This window comes from Anarhichas minor, unplaced genomic scaffold (assembly GCF_050575085.1).
Source record: "Anarhichas minor isolate MPS153535 unplaced genomic scaffold, ASM5057508v1 ptg000110l, whole genome shotgun sequence".
In the NCBI taxonomy this organism is placed as follows: domain Eukaryota; kingdom Metazoa; phylum Chordata; class Actinopteri; order Perciformes; family Anarhichadidae; genus Anarhichas; species Anarhichas minor.
In genome coordinates, this window is record NW_027466556.1 from 156,528 (window position 1) to 184,325 (window position 27,798).

A 27,798-nucleotide genomic window follows, 5' to 3' on the forward strand; every position below is an offset into this window, starting at 1 on the left:
AAAATAACAAAGACAAATATCATCAAACACAAGTTATTAAATTAACTTTGTTCAAAGCTATTTTTGTCACCTCTCTGCATCACTAATGTCCCGCCCTGCCGTCGTCCCGTGCATGGCAGCTACATCCAAGAGCTCCTCACTGACAGTCAGGTCTGCCTTGAGCCTCTTACAAACATTGATAGATGATGTATCTCGTCTCTTAGCTAGCTGTGTTGTTAGATTGCTGCTAGTTCCTGAACTCGGTCTGCGATGGTGTTTCTTCACAAACTGACATTTGTAAAAGTCTGTATCTGGTCGGAGCTCACCTGCTCACATACCTTTAGCATGCACTGGGCTGTAGCTTTTGTACATATATTCTGCTGAGATTACAGTCTGCCTTTTAATTCTTGGACAATTTGATGTTTTTCTTGGAGGCTAAATTTAGCTCCGTGTTTGGTGTCAAAATGCCGACGTGAATTGTATCCTTCATCACCGACACGCATCATAACACAGAAGACAGACCAGTTTTTCTCCTTGAAGCACAAACATGTATTCGCTTTCCCATCTTAAATTACATCTTCTTCCCTCTGCATCAATTTTTCTCTTCGTGGACATTTTGGGATTATTTGTCGATCTTTTTCAACTCAATCACTTGTTGGAAAACCGCTTTACGGGCTGTTTCCCCGTAAAAAAAAGGTAATAACTAATTAACCATATTGTTACCAAGTGACTGTTCGGAGGACAAGTAATCAATGTCCAGCCACGGTCTCCGAACCGCAGCGACCTCCCGTCCCGGCCGCCGCCGTCTCCGAACAGCAGCGACCTCCAGTCCCGGCCGCCGCCGTCTCCGAACAGCAGCGACCTCCAGTCCCGGCCGCCGCCGTCTCCGAACAGCAGCGACCTCCAGTCCCGGCCGCCGCCGTCTCCGAACAGCAGCGACCTCCAGTCCCGGCTGCCGCCGCCTCCGCGCTGCAACGACCTCCAGCCCTTTACCCCGCTGGGTCATCAGTCTATCCCCCTGAGCCCCAGTCTATGGACTCCGGTTGCCCGGAGCCCCATCTCCGAGAGTCGGAGACCTGTTCCCCGTCCGATCTCCAGCCCCTGGAGACCTGTTCCCCGTCCGATCTCCAGCCCCTGGAGACCTGTTTCCCGTCCGATCTCCAGCCTCTAGAGCCCTGTTTCCCGTCCGATCCCCAGTCTCTAGAGCCCTGTTTCCCGTCCGATCCCCAGTCTCTAGAGCCCTGTTTCCCGTCCGATCCCCAGTCTCTCGAGTGCAGTTCCCCTCCTGGTTCCCAGTCTCTCGAGTGCAGTTCCCCTGACCCCCAGTCTCTAGAGCTCCGTCCTCCTGACCCCCAGCCTCCAGAGCTCTGTCCTCCTGACCCTCAGGCCTCCAGAGCTCCGTCCTCCGGACCCTCGGCCTCCAGAGCTCCGTCCTCCGGACTCTCGGCCTCGGAGGAGTTATAACCCTCCTCCGGGCCCCCACCGCCCTTTGGAAGATGTTCATGTTTTTGTTTTTTTTGGACGTCTGGAATCCGTCCCTTGGAGGGGGGGTACTGTCACGATCAGGCTTTGCCCTGTGTGTTCTGTCTTTGTTTCTTTCTGTAGCTCCTCACTCACCTAATCAGTTCATTCAGTGCACCTGCCAGTCACACTCAGCTCATTACTCTCACCTGCTCACTCTGCCTCCTTCACTATTTAAACCCCTGCCGCACACACACCCACTGCCAGATCATTGTTTGTTTTCCGACCTACCCGCCCGTTTTGCTCGTCCTGTTCCCGGTTTTCCAGTCTGCCTGTTCTGCCTTTTCCTGCCGGATTTTCCCCCTCGTCTTTTGTCTTGTCCCTGGATTCCCTTTGTTTTTTGGTTATCATTAAAACCTTTTTCACTACACCTGACTGTCTGCATTTGAGTCCTCACCATGCCCCGTGACATTTTGAGAACATTTCAGGAAAGTTTGCTAAAATTATATAATTTATAATTTCCTCATATTTGAACTGATACAAAAACAAATCCTTAAGACATTATGAGAAACTTTAAATTCAAATCCAGTTAAGGATCACCCATTTACCGTACAGTTTTGAGTAATTTTTAGGCCCCCATATTTCATAAATTGAACATTTCAAATAAATTCCAATTTAAGATTACCTAGCGAGTTTTGAATAATAACATTTGTATCTCCTGTTCCAAATGTTAATGTTTTTCATATCATACAATATTTTAGCCCACCATGATTATACACTTTTATTCTCTGCCTTATGCTGTGTTCACACCAAACACAAAGTTTGGTTGCTTTGCTAACTTTGTAGCTGCTCCATCAACACTCAAAATAACATCATATAGGCGTAAATATGTCGGCAGCGTTATTGTTTTACAATGTGGTTTATACACATACATTTATACACATAGTTTCGTCTGGTCTCTGTATAAATATGAGGTATCGTAGAGATCTGGGTGTCCACATACGGCTACCATATTTTTTTCCTCCATTTCTGATTCAAGAACGTCAATGATGACAGGAGGAAAATCTCAACGCTGATAGGCTTTCGCGACACAGCGTCACATTATTTGTTGCTTGAGTTGAAATATTTGAACTACGCATTTGATTTTTTTTTTCTTTTGATTCTTTTGTCCACTCGCGTCCATTTCGCTGCTTTGCATTGACTTTGTATGTAATCTCGTCACGCAAAATATTTGCTTTGCATTTGGTGTGACCACAGCATCAGGCTACTTTTATTAAAAATAGCATTCAAGCTGCATTACATAATGTTTGTAATCTCATTTTACATTATAATACACTAAAACAAAGTCCCTCAATTTTGCCATACAAATCTTATCTTGGTACTGCTTTTCTGTGGCTATAGACTAAGATTGAACTCAAATACTGTATAACGCCAATGCAGGCACCACAGTTCATATGGTTCTCATTCAATATTTGGGAAGATTGAATAATGCCTAATTATTCAAAATATAACCTGTCAATAAAATAATAATATAAAATATATATATATATATATATATATATACTGTATATATATATATATATATATATATATATATATATATACTGTATATATATATATATATCACGTGTGTATGGACGAAGACATCAATTTTGGTTGGTTATTACATAATGCACAGTATTATTACATTTTATTTTCAAAGAATTGCAGATCCCGCATTTTGTAATGATTGATTAAAAAATGCGGGATCATTTATTACTTATTGTGTTTGGACCTTTTTGTTGAAGTTACACATTTCCAACAATGTCAACAAAAACTGAACATTGTAAAGTTGGTAAAGATAGATCTGTTGTAGCTGTTGTATTGGACTACATTAGGTTGTACAGATGTACCCACTGAGATTATAACTTGACATCAGAATTTCTACAAAACAACGAATGATCCACCAAGAAGATAATGAACTACTATGAACGATTATTTTGCATTACAATGATTAATGAACTAATTTGAATTCATTTGATATTATACCCAAGGACAATGATACACGGACAATACTAGGCCTATGTACCAGTTTAACACTCCTGAAGGGCACTGTGTGTGTGCTGCGCCTTTAAAATAGACATTCACTGAATACCTTTGCTGAAATGGGAGAGGCCATAAAGCCTTTCAGTGGTGTGTGAGTTTGTAAGTGACATGAATAGACAGAAGTTGCTAAACTCTCATAAAGAAACATGAGCAGGGGAGGTGACTTCACTACTCAACCTACAGTGTAAGCCCTGAGTGAAAACAACACCTTGACACTGACGCCTCATCAACACAGGTACAACAGGAGAAATAACTCGAGAACTTCTAATATGTTCAAAAAAATTACAAATATGTCAGAATGCTGTCAGTAAATATAAGCAACCAATGTACTCAAACAAGTTATTTGAGACTACAAGTAACACAAATTCAAACAAAAGCCACTGTGGTTGTTTTACAGGAAAGCCTGGAGTACATCTTCCTCATCATCTTCTCTATAGAATGTTTCCTGAAGATCGTTGCCTATGGATTTCTATTCCATACAGATGCTTACTTAAGAAACTGCTGGAACATTCTGGACTTTGTTTGTGTATCCGTTGGGTAAGTGTATAAGTTCCTGTTGAGGGCATTGTGTTTGTAATGTAATGTTCTGAATGGCCACATTACTATATGCTGTTTATGTTGTGTCATTGCTTTGCAAAATAGTGGTGAAAAGGTAGTGATAGTGTTTGAGTCAGCTCATTCCAAGAGGAACGTGGGTTTGATGCTGACCCTGGTCCATACTGCCCTTGCAAGTGGTCCTGTGTTACCTGTTGTGATGATGATTGAACCTTTTCAGCTGCATCTCTCAGATAAACCTAAGATAAGAGGTTTGTGTATTGTGTGTGTAGCAGTTGGTCTAATGCTGCTTTACCATGAGCCTGGTCGGTCCACATTCATTTCGCTGCACCAAGTTGTGAACACGTGTGTTTCCACTGAGTCCTGACAGCAGGACAGAGTTGCAGCGAGCTGCACCATTGAGGTCTTGGTATCCTCTGCTAATTTATTCAGTTGGAGTTTAGTTTCATTGCACCACACTCCGTACGTTACTGCAGGAAACCAAACATGTCCTGTTACTGCTTCTTAAACCAGTGAGGCTGTAGTATGCTTATCGCCAAGTTCAACAATAAAAGCAGGTGAACACCAAAATACATGAACATATTTGTCACTAATTGGTAAGCAGATCAGTTTGAAAAAGAATAAATAAATAACAAGCAGCCACAGTTATGAAGAGCAACAGACTCTTACTGCTTTTTCTGCAAACCAGCACGCCTTCATCACATAATAACTCCTTAGACCTTAAATGAAACACTTCCAGTACCAACACGCCTGTAGGCTTCATTGACCTGAAAGAAAGCACAACATATTGGATTATTTTGACTACAACAAATGCTCAGATGAAACCTATTCATCATAGACTAGTTTGTGTCAACATTTAACACGAACATTTGTTTTAAAACACTTTCAATATTTTTAGTAGTGGCACAAAATAGCATCTGTTGTGTTCCCATCCATGATTTTATATATAAATAAATAATTTAGCTGCACAGAATCAATTGTGAGTAAGACCTCACAAAATCTTTATATACCAGAGCTGCGAGAAAAGCTCCATATTATCTATATAGTTTGTGAGAATGCCCACAGGTAGCTCTGTGAGTAAAACATTCTGTGAGTAAATGTTCCTGTCGGGGTAGCCATGGAAAGCAAGAAGGGGAGTGAGGTGTGTGTGTGTGTGTGTGTTCAAGCACATGCACATGGGGGTCTAAAAGAGGAAGTGTGTCAATCTGATGAATGGGCCTGAACCTTTTGTGATGCACTACTGTCACACCATTTCATTTGTAATGAGTGGGAACACCACACCCCACATTTCATGAACATTGTCTCAATGAATTGTGTGTTCAGATGCCTTGTGGACAAAGTCATGGAACCTTATGACAATAACATGAACTCCATTGTTCAGAGAGGAAAGCTGAACACAGCTGGAGGGTTCACTTTCTGTGTGTCAAGTAGAAACTATCCTCTAAAGATACGTTTACATTATTTTCTTTCCTAAAATAAAATTGGCTATTGAATTATCTATACACATTATTAAAATCATAATCTGGATAGTTAGATAATAAATGTATGAACAGAGTATAAATGAATGCACGTGCAAATAATGAATAAATGAAATAGATAATCCTGTTGCTGCCAGTAGTAACAAATGGATAGATGCTTGTAGAACAACTCATCTTAAGGGGAAGCACACTTAGGATATGTGATGTTGTGTTTGCCATGTGAGAGGACATAAATCATGGAGACAAACTAGAGCACCGGCTGTGGTAACTGTAAACTTCATCACTCTGTTACTAAAAACAGATTTCCCCCATTCCTTGCCTCTTTTCCTGCATCACTCACTCACATCTTCAGCAGGTAGGACATCGATTAGAGGAAAGGATGTGAGTGAGGGAACATGGATGCACCAGGAGGAACACCATTTAATGAACATTAACAACAGGAAGGATGCTCACTTTGAACGTTCTAAACAACCATCTGATATTTCTGTTTGTATCCCTCTAGCTTGTTCAGTGTGCTTGTCGATGCCTTTAACCACATCAGTGGAGTGGAGGCTCCAGTGGGAGAAAAAGGTGGTGGCTTTGACATGAAAGCTCTGCGGGCGTTCAGAGTCCTGCGACCACTCCGACTGGTCTCTGGAGTCCCCAGTGAGTAACTGGTCTGCTTGAATCAGATACTTTGAACCACTGACATTATATCATTTCATCAAGCCTAACAAAATTGTACCATCTTTTTTATTTTATTCTTAGTGGTAGTATTTATATTACTATTAGAAATAAAGCTTTCTGTCAACGTTCTACAGAAGTGTGGCACTAATTTCAATCACAGTTATTAAACGTCGATGAATGATTGCTTGCTTGGAGAGAATACTTTAGGAATACTGATCTGTTGTCCTGTTGTGACCCGAAGGCCTTCAAGTGGTGATGAACTCCATCCTGAAGTCCATGCTGCCTCTTTTTCACATCACCCTACTGGTCCTTTTCATGGTCACCATTTACTCCATTATGGGATTGGAGCTCTTCAAGTGCAAAATGCACAAGACCTGCTACTACACAGGCACAGGTAGAGTATGCAGCACAACAGGGTTATATATGACTGTAATACTAAAAACAATACCATATTTAATGCACCAATCTGATTGCTAGATTGAGGCCAATACTGACCTTATTTAACATGTGTTGGCAAGATAAAGTCAGAATAAATGTCATTCTGACATTACAGTCATTTAGCAGATGCTTTTATCCAGAGTGACTTACAATTCAGATTATATCACACTGTAGGTACAGCTACGGGAGCAATTTTGGGGTTAAGTGTCTTGCTCAAGGACACATCGACATGCGACTAGCGGAGCCAGAGCCGGTGGATCGAACCGCCGATCCTCTGATTGAAGGACGGCCCTGCTCTCCACACAGTCGCTCCACCGGATTATAAGGCGCACCTTCAATGAATGGCCTATTTTAGAACTGTTTTTATATATAGGGCGCACCGGATTATAAGGCGCATAGAATAGAATAGCGTCGTAAGCGTGTCTCTTGAAAGGTGCCATTTTGGGGTCTTTATACACACAAGTGGTGTTGGACTAGGAGTAAGCACAGTACCGGTGTTTACCGCGGTGCGGCTTTGTAGTTTACCAGTCGTACTGAAACATTTTGACAGAGCGCCGTGTACAACCAGTATGGATCAACCAATTAACCAATTGATCCATATATAAGGCGCTCCGGATTACAAGGCGCACTGTCGTTTTTTGAGAAAATTAAAGGCTTTTAAGTGCGCCTTATAGTGCGGAAAATACGGTACTCATAATGCAGAAAGGCCCGTTTAAAATGAAATATTTACTGTAAGCCTATAGTCACACATATATTTCTATATTTTATATTAAGAATTTGCAAAGTAGCCTGAATACTATTATTTTCAAATAAATGCAGTGAAGTTAACAGTTAAATATTTCCCTCTTGTAGTGAATAAAATGGAAACACTCAAGTAAAGTAGGTGACAGGTACATATATATACTGTATATATATACAGTATATATATATATATACTGTATATATATATATATATATATATACTGTATATATATACAGTATATATATATATATACTGTATATATATATATATATATATATATATCTTTTTTTTCTTAATTTTTTCTTAACTTAATCTAAAATTTGTAATCTTATTGATGATTGATTTGTAGCAAGTACAGTTAAAAAAGTCAGTTTAGGTTTGTTTGGTTTACTAATGCTGCGTGTTAGCAGAACGAACGAAATGCAGCGCTGATTTATTTTAAAGTAAAATGTCAAAACACCCACAAGGTTGTTTAGCTGTGTCACATTGCCTCTACTGAGTTTCCTTTCTGCTACAAGCATGCTTCAGCAGATGTGTCGCGCCGCATCCGTGCCCTGTGTATTTCGGCTGTCACTGTGCTATGCATTGAAAAATCCATGGAGCTGTTGTACTGGTACGTCCACCCTATTAAAAATGAACAAATTGCCTACTGCATACAGGGTATAGGGTGTTGTTTGAGAGGTCACCATTAATACCATATGAGGAACTATGTGTGTTAAATGTATTAGACAAGTTGAACTGAGTGTGTTTGTTTGCCCTCAGGACACAGAACCATATAGTAGAAAATGTGCAAAGATTAATGTGTATAAACATCCGTTCTCATGAAGTAAGCTTCATATTTTCTCCCTCAGAAAAGTGTGCATCATACATTTTCATTTGAGAAATAAAGAGCACTTATATGAGATTTGTACAAATGTGGAATTTGGCATTGGGGGAGAAAAAGGGAGACAGATTCAACCTAACCTTTAACATTACCCTCCTCTTGCCTTCAGATATTATTGCTACAGTGGAGAATGAAAAGCCAGCTCCATGTGCCCAAGCAGGGAATGGTCGTCGTTGTACCATCAATGGCACAGAGTGTCGAACTGGCTGGCCAGGCCCGAACCATGGAATCACCCACTTTGACAACCTAGGCTTCTCCATGCTGACTGTCTACCAGTGTATCACCACACAGGGGTGGACTGATGTCCTCTACTGGGTAAGTTAATAGTCCAGTCTAAAGAAAACTGGTTCACACTCAAAGAAAGTTTCTGAAGTTGTCTTTTGAACTTCTTATTGAATGACAAGTTTGAATTAAAGCTGCAAGCAGCATTGATCGGGCACTCGCAACTTCACGCACGTCGAGGGTACTAGCAGGACTCTGTGTGACGCGCCATGCATTTCTGTGACCATCACACTCTGCGTGCACGAGTGAGATATTTCCTGGTTAGACCAGCAGCGTAGCAAGATCATGTTGCCAGGTCTTAAGCCTCAAATGTTTTGAGTGTACATCCGATACAATCATAAATGTAAGCCTTTAAACCTCTTGTACACGAGAGCCCCCTTTAAAGGGGGCTAGAGGGGGCGGGGGGGTGGTGTACATGTGTACAATTCACTTTTGCGAAAGGAATAAAATAATAAAAAAATAATACCTGTGTAACAAAGAAATTCTGGGCGAAACAACCATGGGAGCCATTTTACACACTGCAAAACACAATTGTACATGAACTAAGATCATATCTGGAAGATATCTAGAAGATTTGCAACAATTTTGGCCAAAAATCGACGAACTGTGCTCTTTGTATGATCTCTCATCACGAAGCACGGATCACTCTTAAGATAAGACAAGTGAATATATAGTTAATATTTAGTTATATAGTATATAAAATTAGAATACAGCAATGCAACTGCTGCTTCCAAAAATGAGAATTTTGCATGCCTTTGCTTGGTTTATGCTGGCTTGCTTCACTCAATCGAAGTCAAATCAGTTTTAGAGACTGTAAAACCTGTTGTGCTATGACTTTGGCTATGCCATTAACATTTTTAGGCCTTATTTCAAGTAATATTTTAGACACAAGTGCTTTTTTTCAGGCGAAACTGAAACTTTTTCAATTTGAGCTGTGCCATATGTGTATTTGTTATTAACCAGTAACATATACACAATATTTACACATATCAGCACATCTGACTAGTGTTACCTGTATTATACAATCAAAAAATTATTAAAATAGACCTTGTAGTTGCAGAAATACACTCTCTTTAGTATGAGTATGCAATTTTTGAGCAGAGACCTAAAAATAGGGCTAGTGTTCAAGAGGTTTTAAAGATCATTAAGAAAATGAATGTGTGTGAATGCGCTTCAGTGTTTGTAACATAACAGACTGTCAGTTTATTGTGATGGGGTTCAACTCCCTGCAGTGTCCTGCTGATTGTATTTGGAATTACATGAAAGTTAACAAAACAGTAGTGCCATTTGCTGTTACTTGAACACTTTAATTTAACACTGTTTTCATTTTAAGTTCTTCTGTAACTTTAGATTGTAGTGTGAAGCATTCATTGTAACGTTTAACCTGATTGTCATGAAGAAGCTCTGGACAGATCATTTATACTAATGCCCACTGACATGGTTTGAAAATCCACTGTTATCTAACTTTTGCTCTCCAAGCATCTTAGTTTGCACATATTTAGATCAGAGAAGTCTTTTTCTCATGGTGTGCCCACAAACCCTTTCAATAAGTTCAGTGTTTGGGCCGCTGTCATTATAGAATCCTGCTTACGTCCGTGGTTGCCAGTAGGTGCCGCGATGACTGAGTTAATATTGGCATGCAGAAGTCCTAAAGCCATGACAGTAATCAAGCATGTCAAGTTTGGGACAGTTTTGACAAAGTACAGTGGGCTGCTTCGTTGACATTTTGTAGGGGGCGCTATCGAGCCGACTTGCCACTCTGAACGAATAAAATCATAACATATAACTACATTTTGGGCTTGTAATCTGTGTGCCAAGTTTGCTTATGTTTCGAGCATTTTTAGCCTCTCAAAATTACCTTCGTTTTTCACGGCGAAGACTGTTCGCCGTGAAAATGCTCGAAAAAAATGCTCGAAAAAAAAAAAAATAATAATAATAACCACGTCGCCGCCCTTCAACAACTTCTTACAATCTTCAGAATGAAGCATTATCAAGGTCTTAAGACTTTTCTGACAAAACTTTAGAGGAATCTGATTAATCTGTGAGGAGCAGGATGTAAAAGTACACAACCTATAACTTCCTGTATCCACTAGGTGGTGCTATTACTATGATTCGATATTGTCATATAGATGTGTTCCGGTTCAGGATGTTATGACATATGAGAGATTTGGAGCAGATTAGACAATGTACGGCTGAGTTACAACAACTTCCTGTTTCGTGGCGAATGGTGTTTTTTTGACGCCACGCCACAGATACATAGTTTGATAATTTTTTGATCTTTGAGTAACTTTTCACTGCCAAGGTCTCAAGAGCATACTGACTGAATCTGAAGTTGATCGGGTTAAATCTCTAGGAGGAGTTCGTTAAAGTATGAATTTTATACAGCTAGGTGTGAAACCCAATGTTGGGGCTACTCAATAGGGGGCGCTATCGAGCCAATATTTCATACCGCAGCTGGACACCCCAATCAGACTGCAATTTTTGCAAATTCTGGCTTGCGTGCCAAATTTAAAAAAATTCCTAGTATTCCAAGCATTGATCGGGCCCTCGCAATATTACGCACGTCGAGGGTACTGGCAGTCGGGGGCAAACTTTGTGCAGAAGATGACAGACTTTCCAGTAGATCGTGTTTCCACTCATCATGATCATGATTGTCAGCCTGGATGTTTTCAGCCAATGGACAGTATCTTCATACCGCCTGCACAAGGGGTGGTCTCACTTAGAGTATATGTTGAGCAGTGTTATTTACCTGAAAGCTGTTTACATAGGTCATTGAACATCTAGATCCATCAAGCTTCATCACTGCCGGAAGGCGTTTCCTCGCCACCAGGGGCCATCAATGGATCTTATTTGTTCCGAACGAGGAACCAACTTCGTCAGTGCTTTTAAGGAGCTTAAGATTCCTTCCAATAACAACAACACTTCTATTGAGAAGTTCCTGTTTGACCATTGCTGCACATGCTTCAATCCTCACCATGCCTCTCACATGGGTGGTTTGGGGGAGAGGATGATTGGTGTAATGCTGCGTTCACACCAAACGCGGCCCAAATTTGCGGCGCGAGTAGATTACATACAAAGTCTATGCACAGACGCGATAAGACTGGCGCGGCGCAATGGATGCGAATTCGCGTCCAACGCGTGAGTTGAAATTTTTCAACTTCTGCGAAATATTCGCGTGACGCTGTGGCGCGATAGCCTATCAGCGTTGAGTTGCTCCCCCTGTCATCACTAACTTCCTGCCGTTGTTGAATCAGGAAATAAATACTGTAGCCGTGTGTGTGCACCCAGAGCTCTACGATACCTCATATCAATAGAGACCGGACCAAACTATGTGTATAAATGTGTATGTAAACCACATGGTACAAACAATGAATAGATGCTGCCGTATTTACGTCTACATGACGTTATTGAGTGTGGTGGAGCTGCTACAATGTTAGCATAGCCTAGCACCGATCCGTCCGAGCTCCATTGAGAAGACAAGTAGCCTACAAATCGGCATCATTACGTAGTTATTTCGGAGTCCCTTTTTGTCGGTTTATTGCCGTTCGGATCAGCCCTCACGGTTCGGATCACTCGTGAACCGCGGATCAATCGAATCATTTTATTTATTTATTTTACAGTGTAATCATCATAGTGTGTAATAAAGTTGTACTGCTGCTGTTCCTTTTCAAGTAACACGTCTCTGAATATCAATGCAGAGTGTCAGTGAACAGATATAAAGCAGTAGTGTGTTCACGTGAACAGAGCAGGTTAGAAGCATTTAACGGTGAAAGTCATGGCGAGCGGAGGAACTTCAGAAGCCCCCGGCATCATTTAAGTCGCAAGTTTGGGAGCATTTTGTCTTCCCTGTAATTTATAATGACGGATAAGGGTGGTGGAGAAAACCGTTACGATAATGGCAACATCGGCATGTCCACACATATGAAGAGACACCATCCCGTCTGTCAGCGACGGGCGACACTCCGGTGTGGAAAACAAAGGATTTCAAAATCTGGTTATTAAAGTGCTTGAGCAACGATACGAAATCTCCTCACACACTGTTCCATACCTCTATGAGAAGGAAAAGACTGTGACTGCTTTCACCACGGCGGAGTGGAGATTCATAGTCCGGTGCTGCAGACACGCCCCCTCTGTGACAGTCACACCAACACACACCTGGGGCAGGTGCTGACAGAAGTATCAGAGTGGAAGCTGGAGGCCCAATAGTAATATTCCAGTCACCACAGAAAGGTCTACCCTCTCCCCAGACAATGTAGATATTCTCATCTTTTTGAAAATAATGGTAATGGTAAACATTATTGTGTATTTGAATGACATAACCTGACAGGAAGTAAACATAGACCCAAGTTGTTGCCGAGCAGTTCAGTTCAGTGTAAACAGTGGAAGCTAGCTGACTGGCTGTTTCTTTCTTTCAGTATTGATCAAAGGACGAGGATATCAACATACCTCATGTTGCACTTAAACGTAACAGAATTGAGTATTCTTGAATGTTTTATTTTTATTTGTTATTTTTTTCATTTTGTTTCAAATTGGACATCTTCAATACTTTTTGTTTTTATATAAGATTATAGCCCAAAGTTCTTTTCTTTAAGTGTTCTTGAAGTTCTTTAATTAATAAATGGAAAGCAAAGTTATATTTGACTCCTCCCCTTTTCTTTGTTGATCCGAACTGTGACTCAAGAACCGTGATCCGAACCGAACTGTGAGGTTTGTGATCCGTTGCACCCCTAGTTATAATGCATTTGTACTGCAAAAAAGGGAGCTTAGGCTTTTTGGTAAATAAAAATATTTTCTTCCATTATTTTCTCACAGAATTCAGTAATTAAACGTGTTGTCATGCTGTCTAGACATGCTGTCTATTTAAATGGCTTAAGCGAATTATAGTAATTTATGTTGTTTCTCAATTCTAGCTATTCCATACTTTTACTTGCTATTGTGAGTGCATAAGTGCGTTTACACAGACAAGTTTGGCCAAATGCAGTGCATTATGAGTACCCCGATGATGTACTCATAACTGTCAAGAAGTTGAATGTGGAACGCTGGACATTTCTCACCCTCAATATTCCCCATCTTGGCTACATAGTGAAAGGGGAGGGATCAACAAACTTGTGAAAAGGGCAGCAGAGGAAGCTGCAGTAGTTGCAATTTCTGCATTGAATCATGATTATTTTTATACAGTTTTAAGACATGTCAAGTGAGCAAATGAGCCACTAGAAGTTTTGGTGGACGACAATTGTGGTCTGATGTTGGTGGTAATTTAATTCAATTCAATTTATTTTTGTACAGCCCAAAATCACAAATTACAAATTTGCCTCAGAGGGCTTTACAATCTGTACACATGCGACATCCTCTGTCCCTCACATCAGAACAGGAAAAACTCCCCCAAAAAAAACCTTTAATGGGGAGAAAAGAGGAAGAGACCTGTGGGAGAGCAACAGAGGAGGATCCTCTATCAGGATGGACAGACGTGCAATAGATGTCATGTGTACAGAATGAACAGCTGTACGGTTGCAATTTACTATTAAAAATAAAAAGAAGAAGCGGTCATATGGTGAAATCGCCATTTCCAGAAAGTGAACAACTGCCGTGTTCAATTTGACACAGTAGCTGTGTCTCAATTCAAGGGCTGCATCCTTCGGACGACCCAGCCCTCGCGGTCTACGCCGGCCGCATCCTTTGAGGTCTTCGAAATGAGACGGCCTATGCTACAGAGGACTTCCTGTTTGCGTCACCAAACAGGAAGCCAGCTTTTCCTTTGCCGCACCCGTCGCCGAGCAACCAGCTTCGGGCTAAAAACTTGCAGAAATGGAGCAAGAGATGTTACTGCAGTACCTCGTCTTCCAAATCATGTTGGAAGACATGATTCACCGCCGCCGATACTGACGATTGATATATTTCAGGCTCAGAGAGGACCATTTTTAGGTAATTAAAACATTTTATTAAATTAAAATTCATTAATCCATGTACTTTTATCGAAAAGTAATGTTAACTTCAGCTAGCTAACGTAGTTTGTATGGCTAATGTTTTATTGTGCATATGTACATTTTTCAGCTGAAACAGGTTGGATGGACACAGATAAATAGATAGATAACTAGACAGATAGATGGATGGATGGATATATATAATATGAAGATATAAGCCTATTCTACTTAAGCTCCCCACATTTAATATTGTTCTTTATTGAACAGTTTTTCTTTTCCTCCTTTCCCTAAACCAGCCCAGACCCCTGTATTGCAGGATAAACCTGAGCGTGCCTGTCCTGGACAGATTTTTCAATGACCAGGACACAGGGCCTGACTTTGGGCTAAGCAGGCAGGCGCTGGCAGTGCTGCTGGACCTCCTCCGCCAGGATCGGAGGCATGGATGGGGTGCCCCAATTGAGACCCTGGTGTTTTTATTCTGGCTGGCGTGTGGGGCCTCCTACAGTGTGGTCTCCTGAGTGTTTGCGATGCCTCGATCCACTGTCCACCGCATCGTCCACAGAGTCACTGAGGAGGTGGTGGCCATTCGCCACCAGATCATCCACCTCCCGAGTACCCCAGAAGACCTGGAGGCAGTGTCTCGTGGATTTGCAGGGCTGGCAAGACACCGAGCCTTTAGGAAAGCTGCTGGAGCCATCGACGGCTGCCATGTCCGGATCAAGCCATCAAGCGGCCCTGATGGTCACTGCTACAAGAACAGGAAACTGTTTTCTTCGATTTTGCTGCAGGCTGTTTGTGACCATCAGGGCCGCTTCATCAACACTTACGTGGGCTGGCCTGGGTCAGTACGACTCTAGAGTGCTGCGCCACAGCCCACTGTACCAGCGTTCACTCTACCCTCCTCCAGGGCACTTCATTCTTGCAGAAGAGGTACCCGGTGACCACGATTATTGTTAGGCAAGTATAACGATTGTAAAGCTGTGATACCTAATTACCAAAAATGTTTTGTAGCACTGTTGAAACATTTTGTGTTAGGACTGATTCTTTCAAAATAAACGTGTGCATGAAGTATTTTGTATGCAGTCTTTTAAACTTCCTTATTTCTGAAAATAAATCTTAGTGACATGGCAGCCGTCGATGAGCCAGCCCTGCAAACCCAGTTGGGAGACGATGCGGTGGACAGTGGAGATGGAGACCAAACATTCTGGAGACCACCCAGATGATATCATTACACCGGTCTTTGTTGTGGCACCCCATCATTTATTTGTTCAGTTCAATTATATATATATATATATATATACATATATATACATATATATATATATATATACATACATATATATACATATATATATATATACATACATATATATATATATATACATACATATATATATATATACATATATATACATATATATACATATACATATATACATATACATATATATACATTTATATATATACATATATATACATATATATATACATATATATATATATACATACATATATATATACATATATATACATATACGTATATATATACATATATATACATATATGTATATATATACATATACATACATATATGTATATATATACATATACATACATATACATATACATATATATACATACATATATATATACATATACATATACATATATATATATACATATATATACATATACATATATACATATATATACATACATATATACATATACATATATATATATATATACATACAGTATATATATATATATATATATATATGTATATACATATACATATATATATATACATATACATATATATATCCATCCATCCATCCATTTTCCACCGCTTATCCGGGGTCGGGTCGCGGTGGCAGCAGGTCAAGCAGGCCGACCCAGACCTCCCTCTCACCGGCAACATGTTCCAGCTCATTCTGGGGGATCCCGAGGCGTTCCCAGGCCAGCTGGGAGATGTACATATACATATATACATATATATATATATACATATATATATACAGTGGGGAAAAAAAGTATTTAGTCAGCCACCAATTGTGCAAGTTCTCACTTAAAAAGATGAGAGGCCTGTAATTTTCATCATACTATGGTGTCTCAACTATGAGGTATATAGTTATTAGTTAGTTTATAGTTATTTTTCTTAAATAATGTTTTTTTCTAAATTAATCAGTTATTAAATCAGTTCATATTTTATTTCTATAATAAATAAAATAAACAATGTATTTAACAAAAAACTTTATTTGATTTAATTTACATGTACATTCATTTGTCAACCATTCTCTCCAGTAGAGAAAAGAGCCTGTCCATCCTCTCCTGTGCTCTTCTCTCCTCTGCAACCTTATATCTTCTCTAATCAGCTCATCCTTTTTCTCTCCCTTTCTCTTTCTCTTTCGCTTTCCTCCTCCTCCTCCTGGTCACCCACTGCGTTGCTTGGCCTTGGTGTGTCCTAGGGGATGGAGGCAATTAGGACAGGGGGGTTTATAGACTCTGTCCCAACACCTCATCCATGAGGACAAACCACAGCCAAATTGCAGCAGTGGGTTTCCCACTCACTCCCTCTCCTGACCCTGGATCTTTGCAATCCTAAGGCAGAGCACATCAATCAAGACAGTTAACAAAAACAACAGCAGCAAAATTATTGTCGGTAAACGTTAATTAACTTGTAACAACACATATGCACATACTTTATACTTCTTCTTGAGGTTGTCACATTTCTTTTGCCTGCAAGGGACTCACCCTCCCCCGCAGGCACATCTTCTCCAAAATTGTCCTAATCACATTGACAAAATTATGAAAAGTTAAAACGTTAACAATAATGTTAACACAAGTATGCAACATTTTACACAGCAGAATATACACAAATTCACATAGAAATAATTTACATGGATGTCTTATTTTCCATTTAAATAAATAAAAGAAAAAGGTCACAAATTGCATCTCTGACAGCAACAACAAACCAGAAGTGTGTTGTCCTCTCTACTGGTTGTCCTATTAGTAAAGGCTTTGTATACAGGATGATCAAAAAGCGATATAACAAATGGACCAATAGCTTACTTCCAAGCAACGCTTGCAGAATGTTTGGCTCCGGTGAACAGGCCGTCATTCGTTAGTAGCTTGTCAGCTACGAACGTCACGTAACTTAACCGATCATTTTAACAGACGTGATGTTATAAGGTCGCTTATTTTGTTTTAACATTCGTATTGATGATATTCGAGTGAGTTAAAACCCATCGGCACGCAATGCATCTCGGGATATGCTGGGCCGCGAAGGATATATCAGATGTGTCCTCCGAATCTGGGAGCAGAAGGCTGCATTCGTCGGCTGCATTTGAAGGACTCTTCAACAAACATGCGAAATTGGACAGCCTAGTCGCAGCGCTGTGACGTAACCGGTCTACGAATGCAGCCTCTGCAGGATGCAGCCCCTGAATTGAGACACACCTAGTGTAATACATGGAAGTAGTCTCAGTAATTATCTGAATTGAGACAAAGCAGTAGTCTTGGTCGTCCGTAAAGTTGTAATCGAATAAAAAGAGCATAATGGTCAAAATGAATCCAGCAAAGGTTATCCTTGCTTTTAGTCCCTAGTATGTGTCAAGCTCCAACGACACTAGATTCTACACTTCCACAGGGCAACACAATAGTATTTTCTGTAATGCCTGATACATTCCCATGTTTTACCAACTCCACATTTCTCAGCTAACACTAATGACTTCATAATGACAAGCAGTTTTCGACTTTCCATGGTAATTGGCTAGCAGAGTGGTATGCTTGGCAAAACATGTCCCAGATCTTATATGTATGCACAGAGATTAAACTAATACTGATATCCTGCAAAAATTGCAGTTTTCTTTTAATTGCTGGTTATTACCAAATGTTACGTGCGTATTTAAGTTACACTTTCTTTGATAAAGATAGAAAAGTGTGCTTTGTCATACAGGTCAATGATGCTATAGGAATGGAATGGCCATGGATCTTTTTTACCACACTCATTCTGGTTGGCTCCTTCTTCGTGCTAAACCTCGTTCTGGGAGTGCTCAGTGGGTAAGATTACCCCAAACCTAACTACTTCCCTTCAGTTCATTTATTTTACATAATCATGATTTACTCTTTAAGCTGTTCATTTAAGACTGTCATTTCTTCACACTGCTCAGTGTGTTCTGTCTCTTTAGTTCATATTGTGTGTCTTGTTTCCAACTAGTGAGTTCACAAAAGAGCGAGAGAAGGCCAAGTCCCGAGGAGAGTTTCAGAAGCTGAGGGAAACCCAGCAGCTGGATGAGGACCTCAAGGGCTATATGGAGTGGATAACTCAGGCTGAGGTCATGGACAATGACCAGGAGGCACAGGGTAAGGCACAAGGCACAGAATACAATGCCGGTTGAACATAATAGAAAAAAGTATACAGTATATAACATGCCAAGGAAATGCATGGAATTTTCTTTTGCAGCTGTCAGAAACATTACTAGCATTCAAGATATGCATAAACTCAGTAGATTAACGTTGCTGTAAATATCATTTTTTTGTAGTGCCACTCTGGTTGACATTCACTAGATGGCAATTTTCCCTTTTTTCTTTCAACTGCAGCAATATTCTTCAATGCACTTCTGACCCAAATATATTTTAGTGCTAACATTCACTGGAAATACTTCCTCTGCCTTTTATCCACTGTGTCTATATGTGGTAGTACTCACTAAGTAATTTAATCAGTTGGAGACAGCCTCAGTAGGGGTCCCGAGCCAAATTGATTAGACAAGCTGCAATCGGTGAAAAAACTGTTTTTGTGTAGTTAGGTCTTGGTGTTGATGGCCCACGTTTCAAATGGTTTGTGTCCGGGGTGTAAGGGGTAGACCATAATCTTTCCAGCTCGCTTCAGGACCCTGGAAGGATACAAGGCTTGTAGGACTGGAGGGATGGCAGATAGCTGCCAATAACTCTCAGAGGAGCAAATTACATGCTTAAACCTTTTAAACACTAGCACTATTTTTAGGCCTCTGCTCAAAAATTGCATACCCATACTAAAGAGAGTGTAGATCTCTAACTACAAGGTCTATTTGAATAATTTTGATGTTATACACTGATATTTACACATCTGAGCAAATCTCACAAGTGTTACCATTATTATATGTTACTGGTTAATAGTGAATGAAGATGGAACAAAGCTCAAATTGAAAATTGTCAGGTTCGCCTGAAAAAAAAGCAAGTTTTATTGATATATTATTTATTTGAAATAATGCAGATCCAAGCCTAAAAATACGCCACAATCATAGCACAACATGTTTGAAGTCTCCACAACAAATTTTACTTCGATTGAGTGAAGCAGGCCAAGGTTATAGAGGTTTGAGGATGGAGAGGTCAGGCAGGGCCAAGCCAAATTCTCATTTTTGGAACCAGCTGTTGCGCTGTGCTATTCTAATTTTATATACTACATAACTATATATTTCACTTGTTTTATCACTACTAGTATTCAATCTATCCAAATACAGCAGTTTGGCATAATTTCGAGCCATTTTGAGCTCTCATATCTCTCCATGGAATGTTCTCGTCTCTGTCTGTGTCTATGGAGCCCTTTCTAAGCCTATGATTGGCGGATTTCAGCATGTGACACCTTGTTCAATGCGGAAGAGTGTGGGGGCTGAAATCTTCCCCACCGAGAGAAGGCCGGAGAGCACGCTCCACTGTTGTTTTACAGTAGAGTTGCTTCTTAATAAATCTACCATAAACTGGTTTACAATTAAAAGTATTTAATCCTACTGAAGCTAATACAATTACAGAATGAAGTACACCACTAACAGAATATATAATATATGATCCGCGCGGAAAAGCTATTCACTCGCGACTCAGCCTGGAAACACAGATGTTTCCAGGCTGAGAGCCGAGAAGAAAGAGAGTGAATTCCTTTCCAGCACTTCCTCTTACAGTTTGAAATCCCCTCCCTTTTGTCCATCTTAATTCCTATTGGCTAATTTCGGTTGCCTCCTCCTGGCATCAGGCTTCCGAAAACCCTCCCGCGGGTACAACCTGCAAATGTCTGTCTAGGAGTCTGACTTTCCCTTGGCTATTCTTCACAGTTTAATACATTCAATGACTGTCTTTTATGGCTTAACACTTCTATGGTAAACATTCTATATAAAGATTAGGATTTGCAACTTTTGGCAAAAACCTTCACAAGTTTCACAAGCAAATATAAAGGTGCTACAAATTCTACTAAGATACACTTTTAACTACAAATTCTAAAACACTTCTAATTATGAATCTTCTAATTATGTATTCCAAAATACTTCTAATTATGATTTCTTAATTATGAATCATTAAACACTTCTATTATAATTTCTTAAAACACACTTCTAAACCCCAAATTTCCTACAAGAGACCCAGGAAAGCAGTAGCTGGGCTTTTGAGTAGATTAACATACTTTTTAGCCACTAAAAATCCCAAACCGTGCCGCGCCACCCCCGAGCCAAAAATGCCGACCATTTAATCATACTTGCACCCAGAAGCGCCATTTTTCACACACACACACACACACACACACACACACACACACACACACACACACACACACACACACACACACACACACACACACACACACACAAAGGGACACGGAGAGAACACGTCTGAAACGGATTACCGTCAATTTCCAGCGTTTTTCTTCCAGAAAATCATCTCAAGGTACGATGCGTTTAAATTTTTTTGCTGTGGAGAGGTTTGTTGTTCGTTGGCTTTCTGACTGTAACCTTTTAATGGTTTCACGGAGAGGAATTTAGAAGCTATGGGTGGATTCGCGGTCGAATCCTCGTGCTTTCTGATCTAGCATCGGCCATGATAGCGGCCAGCGTTGTGTTGGGATATGCAAACGGAGTGCATAGGTCGTCAATTTATGGCGAAAAATACGTGTTATTGTGGTAAATCTTCTAGTTTATTGAATTAGTTCGTGTATAACTGTGTTTTGAGTGAGTAAAATGGTTACTCTGGTTACCCATGGTTGTTTCGCCCAGAATTTCTTCGTGACATAGGTATATGATATGTCATAAAATATCATTTTATTTGTTTCGCAAAAGTGAATTGTACTACATGTTTGTACTCTGTCACCCCCCTAGCCCCCTTTAAAGTGGGCTCTCGGTATAATATATGTTATTAAAACCTCTTCCCACTCTGACGGCCCGCCCGTTAAAGGCATATTTGTGTTATGCACACAACTGCTCTGTAACGATGAGTATTAATGCGATATCTCATTAGAAAGCTACGGTTCTTGTAACTCGATTTCTGCAAACCATGTCAAGATACAATAACAACAGCAGGTACAGTTAAGGTCTCTGTCAAACAATCACTCCAAAAATAGCCGATAAAATATCGCCGTGACTCACCGATTATGATTCATAACGTTCCCCTTGTGCATGCTAGTCCAGCAAAAACGGTCTTGCTAGGTGGCTAAGGGTCCACACGATCCAATCCAGTAAAAGATTTAGTCCAAAACACATTAGTACGTCCATAAAGACCCACGGGGGGCTGTTGCATCATTTCAAATTAGCCAGCAGATATGATAACTCCTGATCATATTTCGGGCATAATTTCACTTTTCATGTCAACAGAGCGGAGATTTTCATCGCAAAATGGAGGCTGCATTCTGCCAGTTAGATTGACACCTCATTTGACCCAATAGGTGCTTCTATAGCCCGGTCACATTCTGGAACAGCCAACGAGAGTCCGCTTTGAAAGACAATGCCCGCCTCTCTTCTTTAGGTAAAGCTCGAGCCAATCGCAACAGATCCTGTTCAAACTCAGGCTCCATATAGCCAATGAAATTACGAAGCCAAGGATATGCAGATTTATCAGATGGCCCCCTGGGAAAGTTTTCAAAACTGCAATTGAAACCGTGACTGAGGTAACTGGGACAGAGTATCAAGACCAAAGTCTGGTTCATGAGAATTTTCAAGAATCTGTGAAAGTTGGCATTGGTTAAATATGATATAGTTAACCATACATCGACATAAATAAACTATAATTTGAATTTTGGACACGTAGTATATGCATTTTGACGTAGTGACGTGAGCCTCCAAATGCGTTTTTATGTGGCCGCACTCTTAGTAAACCACATGTAAAATATTAATTTTCTGTCCAAATTCCAACTTGTACCAGGTATCATGCCTCCATTCTACCTAACCAGTGTCTTTTCCGGGTCATAAGTGCCAGCCATAGATAACTGCTGCCATCTGTTGGCCAAAACAAGTCCATGCGGAAATAAAATCCTTCTTTTTCAATGTGCTTAAAACTCCACAGCTCAATGCCAGTAGCACTTACAGTGATTCTGACTGATTGTGAAGAAACTTCAGAGTGTTGCCGTTCAATAGAGACTAAAACCATACATGTACTCCCAATGGTTCAATAAGAGCTGTCAGTTTACTTTGGGTACGCGGTGGATAGGCGTTTTAGGCAAATTTTACAGTGGAGATGCTTGTGGATTTCAGAAACAGCCCAGCCCCACCCGCCTCCATCACCCATTCCTTCTGATTCCTTAGCACCATCACCCAGGACCTCAACTAGGAGCTGATCATCAGCTCCCTTACCAAGAATGCACAGCAGAGATTATACTTTCTGAAGTGCAGAAGCTGAAGTGGCAGAAGAAGTTAAATTTGTCAAAGTCAATCAGTGTCCAACTTCACCTCCTCCATCACCATCTGGTACACTGCTGCCACTTCCAAGGACTAGGGCAGACTTTAACTGAAGGAGATTTCTAGCTGAAAGCCCTGAATAGCCTACTGCTACATTCAAACACAAACAACAGCCCCCACCACCTGCTGACACAGCTTCTTGTATTTACATTTCCATAATTTATTGCAGACCAAAATAAAGTGTATAGATGAAGAGTTAATAGCAAAAACAGATTGAATAAGCCTACACCAGTCTGATTCATGTTGCCGTAAGTCGGGAACTAAAAAAACATTTTTCAGAAACAAAAGTGACATATCAACTACCACATTGAGTAATATTCCCTAGATTAAACAGAATAAACTCTTTTGGAAAATCAATACTAACAGATATATTAACCCTTTAAATTCAATACAATTCCCTCACTGCCATTCAGCAGCTGAATGTAGGACATCGTTAGATGTGTTGATAAACTACCAGATGTAACTCATTGAGTTAATGAAAGAAGAAGGTACCAGGGCTTTATAAGTATCAGACAAAAGATTTTCATCAAACAGGAAAAAGAAGATGTGTGCAAATGTGTGTCCTCTGATGTTTGCAAAAATAATAGTAAGAGCAGGGTGCAGAAGAGCAAAACTGCAACATGCTTTCCTGTCTTTTACAGAGGTAAGCATCATACACACATCAAGTCTAATGCTTTATGAGTGGTTGCACCAATAAGATGAATCAAATGTGAGATTACTTGTAATTGCAGTTTAGAAAAGCTAGTTGTGGGAATTAACTATTTCCTTTATTTTGTAGATGGAGTTGGACACAGAGCCAGTAAATGTGCAGCTTCATCCCCATGTGCCTGTCCTTGTTGTGTTCTTTGATGGTCAGAAAGACCTCATGGCTGACCACAGTTTGCGAGGACAGTCCATGGGGGACCTTTTGAATATTCTGACATCAAAGAACACCAAGGCTGGTCACATGAGTTGCATTTATTGATTGCCATTTACTGGTTGGCACACGGCTTATCATACAGTGTGGTGTCCCAGGCCTTTAATGTTCCCAAGTATACAGTTTGCAGACCTGGATCTATTACTGATAGATAATTGAGAATTATTACATTTTGATAGAACGCTCCTTCTTTAAGAGGCGCATCTTTTCTAGCCTTTACGGTGTCGTATCTTTCATGCGACAGTGCTGTTGAAGTGATGAGGAAGGATGCTCCGTGGACACTGTTCTTGCTGGTATAATAAAGTTTATTACAAACAAGCAACACATGCCATTACGGACGTCTAGCTCGTCCGGAGGTCTCAAGTCGAATCTGAAAGTCCCTCCTTCTAGGGCTCTCGCTTCATCTTTATATAGGATACATGTTATGTTTACATCTGGGCGGAACGTAAGAGAATGTATGTGGCCTCCTCATTCTACACATCCCCCCTTCTGCCCCTGGTCTCCTGCACATCTGGTTTTCATCTAAGACAAATACACTTGGGGTCTTCGCTGTATTGTGCAAGACCTGAAAATATACCACAACGGTACTAGTACAGTGGTCCAGGAAACACACCGACCAATTGCATGCATTTTATATCATCTCACGTGACGGTGCTCAGCCAAGCCAATGAATATATGAACCTGTGTGTTATTTGAATAGCTTAGTATTGAATGCACAATAAAGAGGTATGTTTATACACGGCACTAGGCCCAGTTTAATATAAAACACTATTTTATACAATATACAGTTGTGTGAAAAAGTGTTTGCCCCCTTCCTGATTTCTTATTTTTTTGCATGTTTGTCACACTTAAATGTTTCAGATCATCAAACAAATTTAAATATTAGACAAAGATAACACAAGTAAACACAAAATGCAGTTTTTAAATGAAGGTTTTTATTATTAAGGGGGATAAAAAATCCAAACCTACATGGCCCTGTGTGAAAAAGTGATTGCCCCCTAAACCTAATAACTGGTTGGGCCACCCTTAGCAGCAACAACTGCAATCAAGCATTTGCGATAACTGGCAATGAGTCTTTTACAGCGCTGTAGAGGAATTTTGGCCCACTCATCTTTGCAGAATTGTTGTAATTCAGCCACATTGGAGGGTTTTCGAGCATGAACCGCCTTTTTAAGGTCATGCCACAGCATCTCAATCGGATTCAGGTCGGGACTTTGACTAGGCCACTCCAAAGTCTTCATTTTGTTTTTCTTAAGCCATTCAGAGGTGGACTTGCTGGTGTGTTTTGGATCATTGTCCTGCTGCAGAACCCAAGTGCGCTTCAGCTTGAGGTCACGAACAGATGGCCGGACATTCTCCTTCAGGATTTTTTGGTAGACAGCAGAATTCATGGTTCCATTTACCACAGCAAGTCTTCCAGGTCCTGAAGCAGCAAAACAGCCCCAGACCATCACACTACCACCACCATATTTTACTGTTGGTATGATGTTCCTTTTCTGAAATGCCGTGTTACTTTTACGCCAGATGTAATGGGACATACACCTTCCAAAAAGTTCAACTTTTGTCTCGTCAGTCCACAGAGTATTTTCCCAAAAGTCTTGGGGATCATCAAGATGTTTTCTGGCAAAACTGAGACGAGCCTTTATGTTCTTTTTGCTCAGCAGTGGTTTTCGTCTTGGAACTCTGCCATGCAGGCCATTTTTGCCCAGTCTCTTTCTTATGGTGGAGTCATGAACACTGACCTTAATTGAGGCAAGTGAGGCCTGCAGTTCTTTGGATGTTGTTCTGGGGTCTTTTGTGACCTCTTGGATGAGTCGTCGCTGCGCTCTTGGGGTAATTTTGGTCGGCCGGCCACTCCTGGGAAGGTTCACCACTGTTCCATGTTTTCGCCATTTGTGGATAATGGCTCTCACTGTGGTTCGCTGGAGTCCCAAAGCTTTAGAAATGGCTTTGTAACCTTTTCCAGACTGATAGATCTCAATTACTTTGTTTCTCATTTGTTGTTTGCTGGAATGTTGTATTTGTAGACCTGTGGTGATATCACTTGCGATATATAGTGGATTTTCAAACATTGGTGTACGAAAGCTCCCCTGGCAGGGAGCATGGTTTACGGTTAGTTCATCCGTCTTGTTTGCAAGGGAAGTGGTGTTCCCCATAAGAATTGATGGAAGAAGAGGTTTATGTTTTCTATGCCTCTCACTCTCTCCATGTCTCTGAAATGTGTGCTGAGGGAACTCCAGCTCCATGCCTGTAGCACAGTAGCTCGCTGCGGGTGTAAGCGACCATTATCTCCAGGTAACTAGTATAGAAAAAAACACACAATTCAATTCGATTTATTTTGGAGAGCCCAAAATCACAAATTGTCTGTACACAAGCAACATCCTCTGTCCCATTGGTACGAGAAAATCTCCTTTAACGTAGAGAAAAGAGGAAGAAACCTTAAGGAGAGCAACAGAGGAGGGTCCTCTACCAGGATGAAGTGTGATAGATGTTATGTGTACACAATGAACAACATAACAGAGTTACAACACATTACATGCATATGACAGAAATTATTCATATAATGAGAGTAGTAAGCAGAATAATGATGGAAAAAGTATGACTACTAATAATAAAAGCAGTAATGGTATTGGCAATAGCAATGCAACTTTGGGGCGACCATGGCTCACTGGGTTAAGAGGGTTGTCTGGTAACTGCAGGGTCAACGGTTCGATCCTTGACTGGGACGTGTCACGTATCAAAGTGTCCCTGAGCAAGACACTGAACCCCTAACGGCTCCCCGGGCGCCTGTCATTGGCAGCCCACTGCTCCCTATATACAGGGATGGGTCAAATGCAGAGACAAATTTCCCCTTCCGGGATCAATATAGTATAATAACATTAAAGACTACTAATAATAATGATAATAGCAGTGGGTGTCAGGCAGGACCACGACAAGCAAGGGAAGAAGCAAAGTCAGTGTGAGAAATAATAAAAACGATAGTAGCAGTGGGTGTCGGAAGGGCCACGGCAGGGAGAGGGATTTTAAATTATATTCTTGATTTTACCGGGAGCCAGTGCAGAGAAGCTAATACAGGAGTAATATGAAGAACCTTCCACCAAATTCACCACAACCAAAATGCTTTAGTAGTGCAAGCTTGCATAAGTAATCAACAATCACAAAGTAGATGAAAGGTCTAAAACAGAAACAGTAGCAAGACAGCTGCTGCAACGGGCTCCTCACCGAGAAGTAGAAAAGTTACTATTTATATTGTATTAATATTGATTACGTTACAATTTTTTCTTTGGGGGTTGCACCACTTTGCACACTGCAAATGGTAATAGAAAGCCAGTTACCTGACCTAAATATCATCTCCTGACAAAGACTAACATGGAAGATGTAGACTGATCTTTAACATGATCTAAAGACCTGTTCTGTGTGTGTGTTTGTCTCTTTTCATCAGGCCTGCTCAACACAGAAAATGGATCAGAGACTGGAAGTGTCAACAAAATGGACACCATGCAGATGATCATCTATTACTAGTCAGTAGTGCCCTTTGTTTAGCAGAATGTATTTATTCACATATTGTCAACATTTTAAAAGTCTTAGTTTAATAAAAGGAGTTCCGAAAGTATGATACTGAGTGTATTAACATGGACATGAGTATCCTGGTTCTGATCGGGTTTCTGAAGTATCCAGTTTTTGTGTTTGAACATGCAAACA

The 27,798-nt window shown here is 40.5% G+C and overlaps 1 protein-coding gene across 1 annotated transcript in view; it reads left to right on the top strand.

Moving 5' to 3' along the window:
- LOC142939743 (dihydropyridine-sensitive L-type skeletal muscle calcium channel subunit alpha-1-like) overlaps window positions 1-27,798 on the top strand; it is a 141,505-nt gene that overhangs the window by 1,947 nt on the left and 111,760 nt on the right. Inside the window, exons 3-9 of the mRNA XM_076082876.1 lie at window positions 3,923-4,062; window positions 6,061-6,203; window positions 6,466-6,618; window positions 8,397-8,602; window positions 18,449-18,552; window positions 18,710-18,855; window positions 27,539-27,617. Coding sequence (XP_075938991.1) covers window positions 3,923-4,062; window positions 6,061-6,203; window positions 6,466-6,618; window positions 8,397-8,602; window positions 18,449-18,552; window positions 18,710-18,855; window positions 27,539-27,617 — 971 coding nt within the window. The remainder of the gene's footprint in view (window positions 1-3,922; window positions 4,063-6,060; window positions 6,204-6,465; window positions 6,619-8,396; window positions 8,603-18,448; window positions 18,553-18,709; window positions 18,856-27,538; window positions 27,618-27,798) is intronic.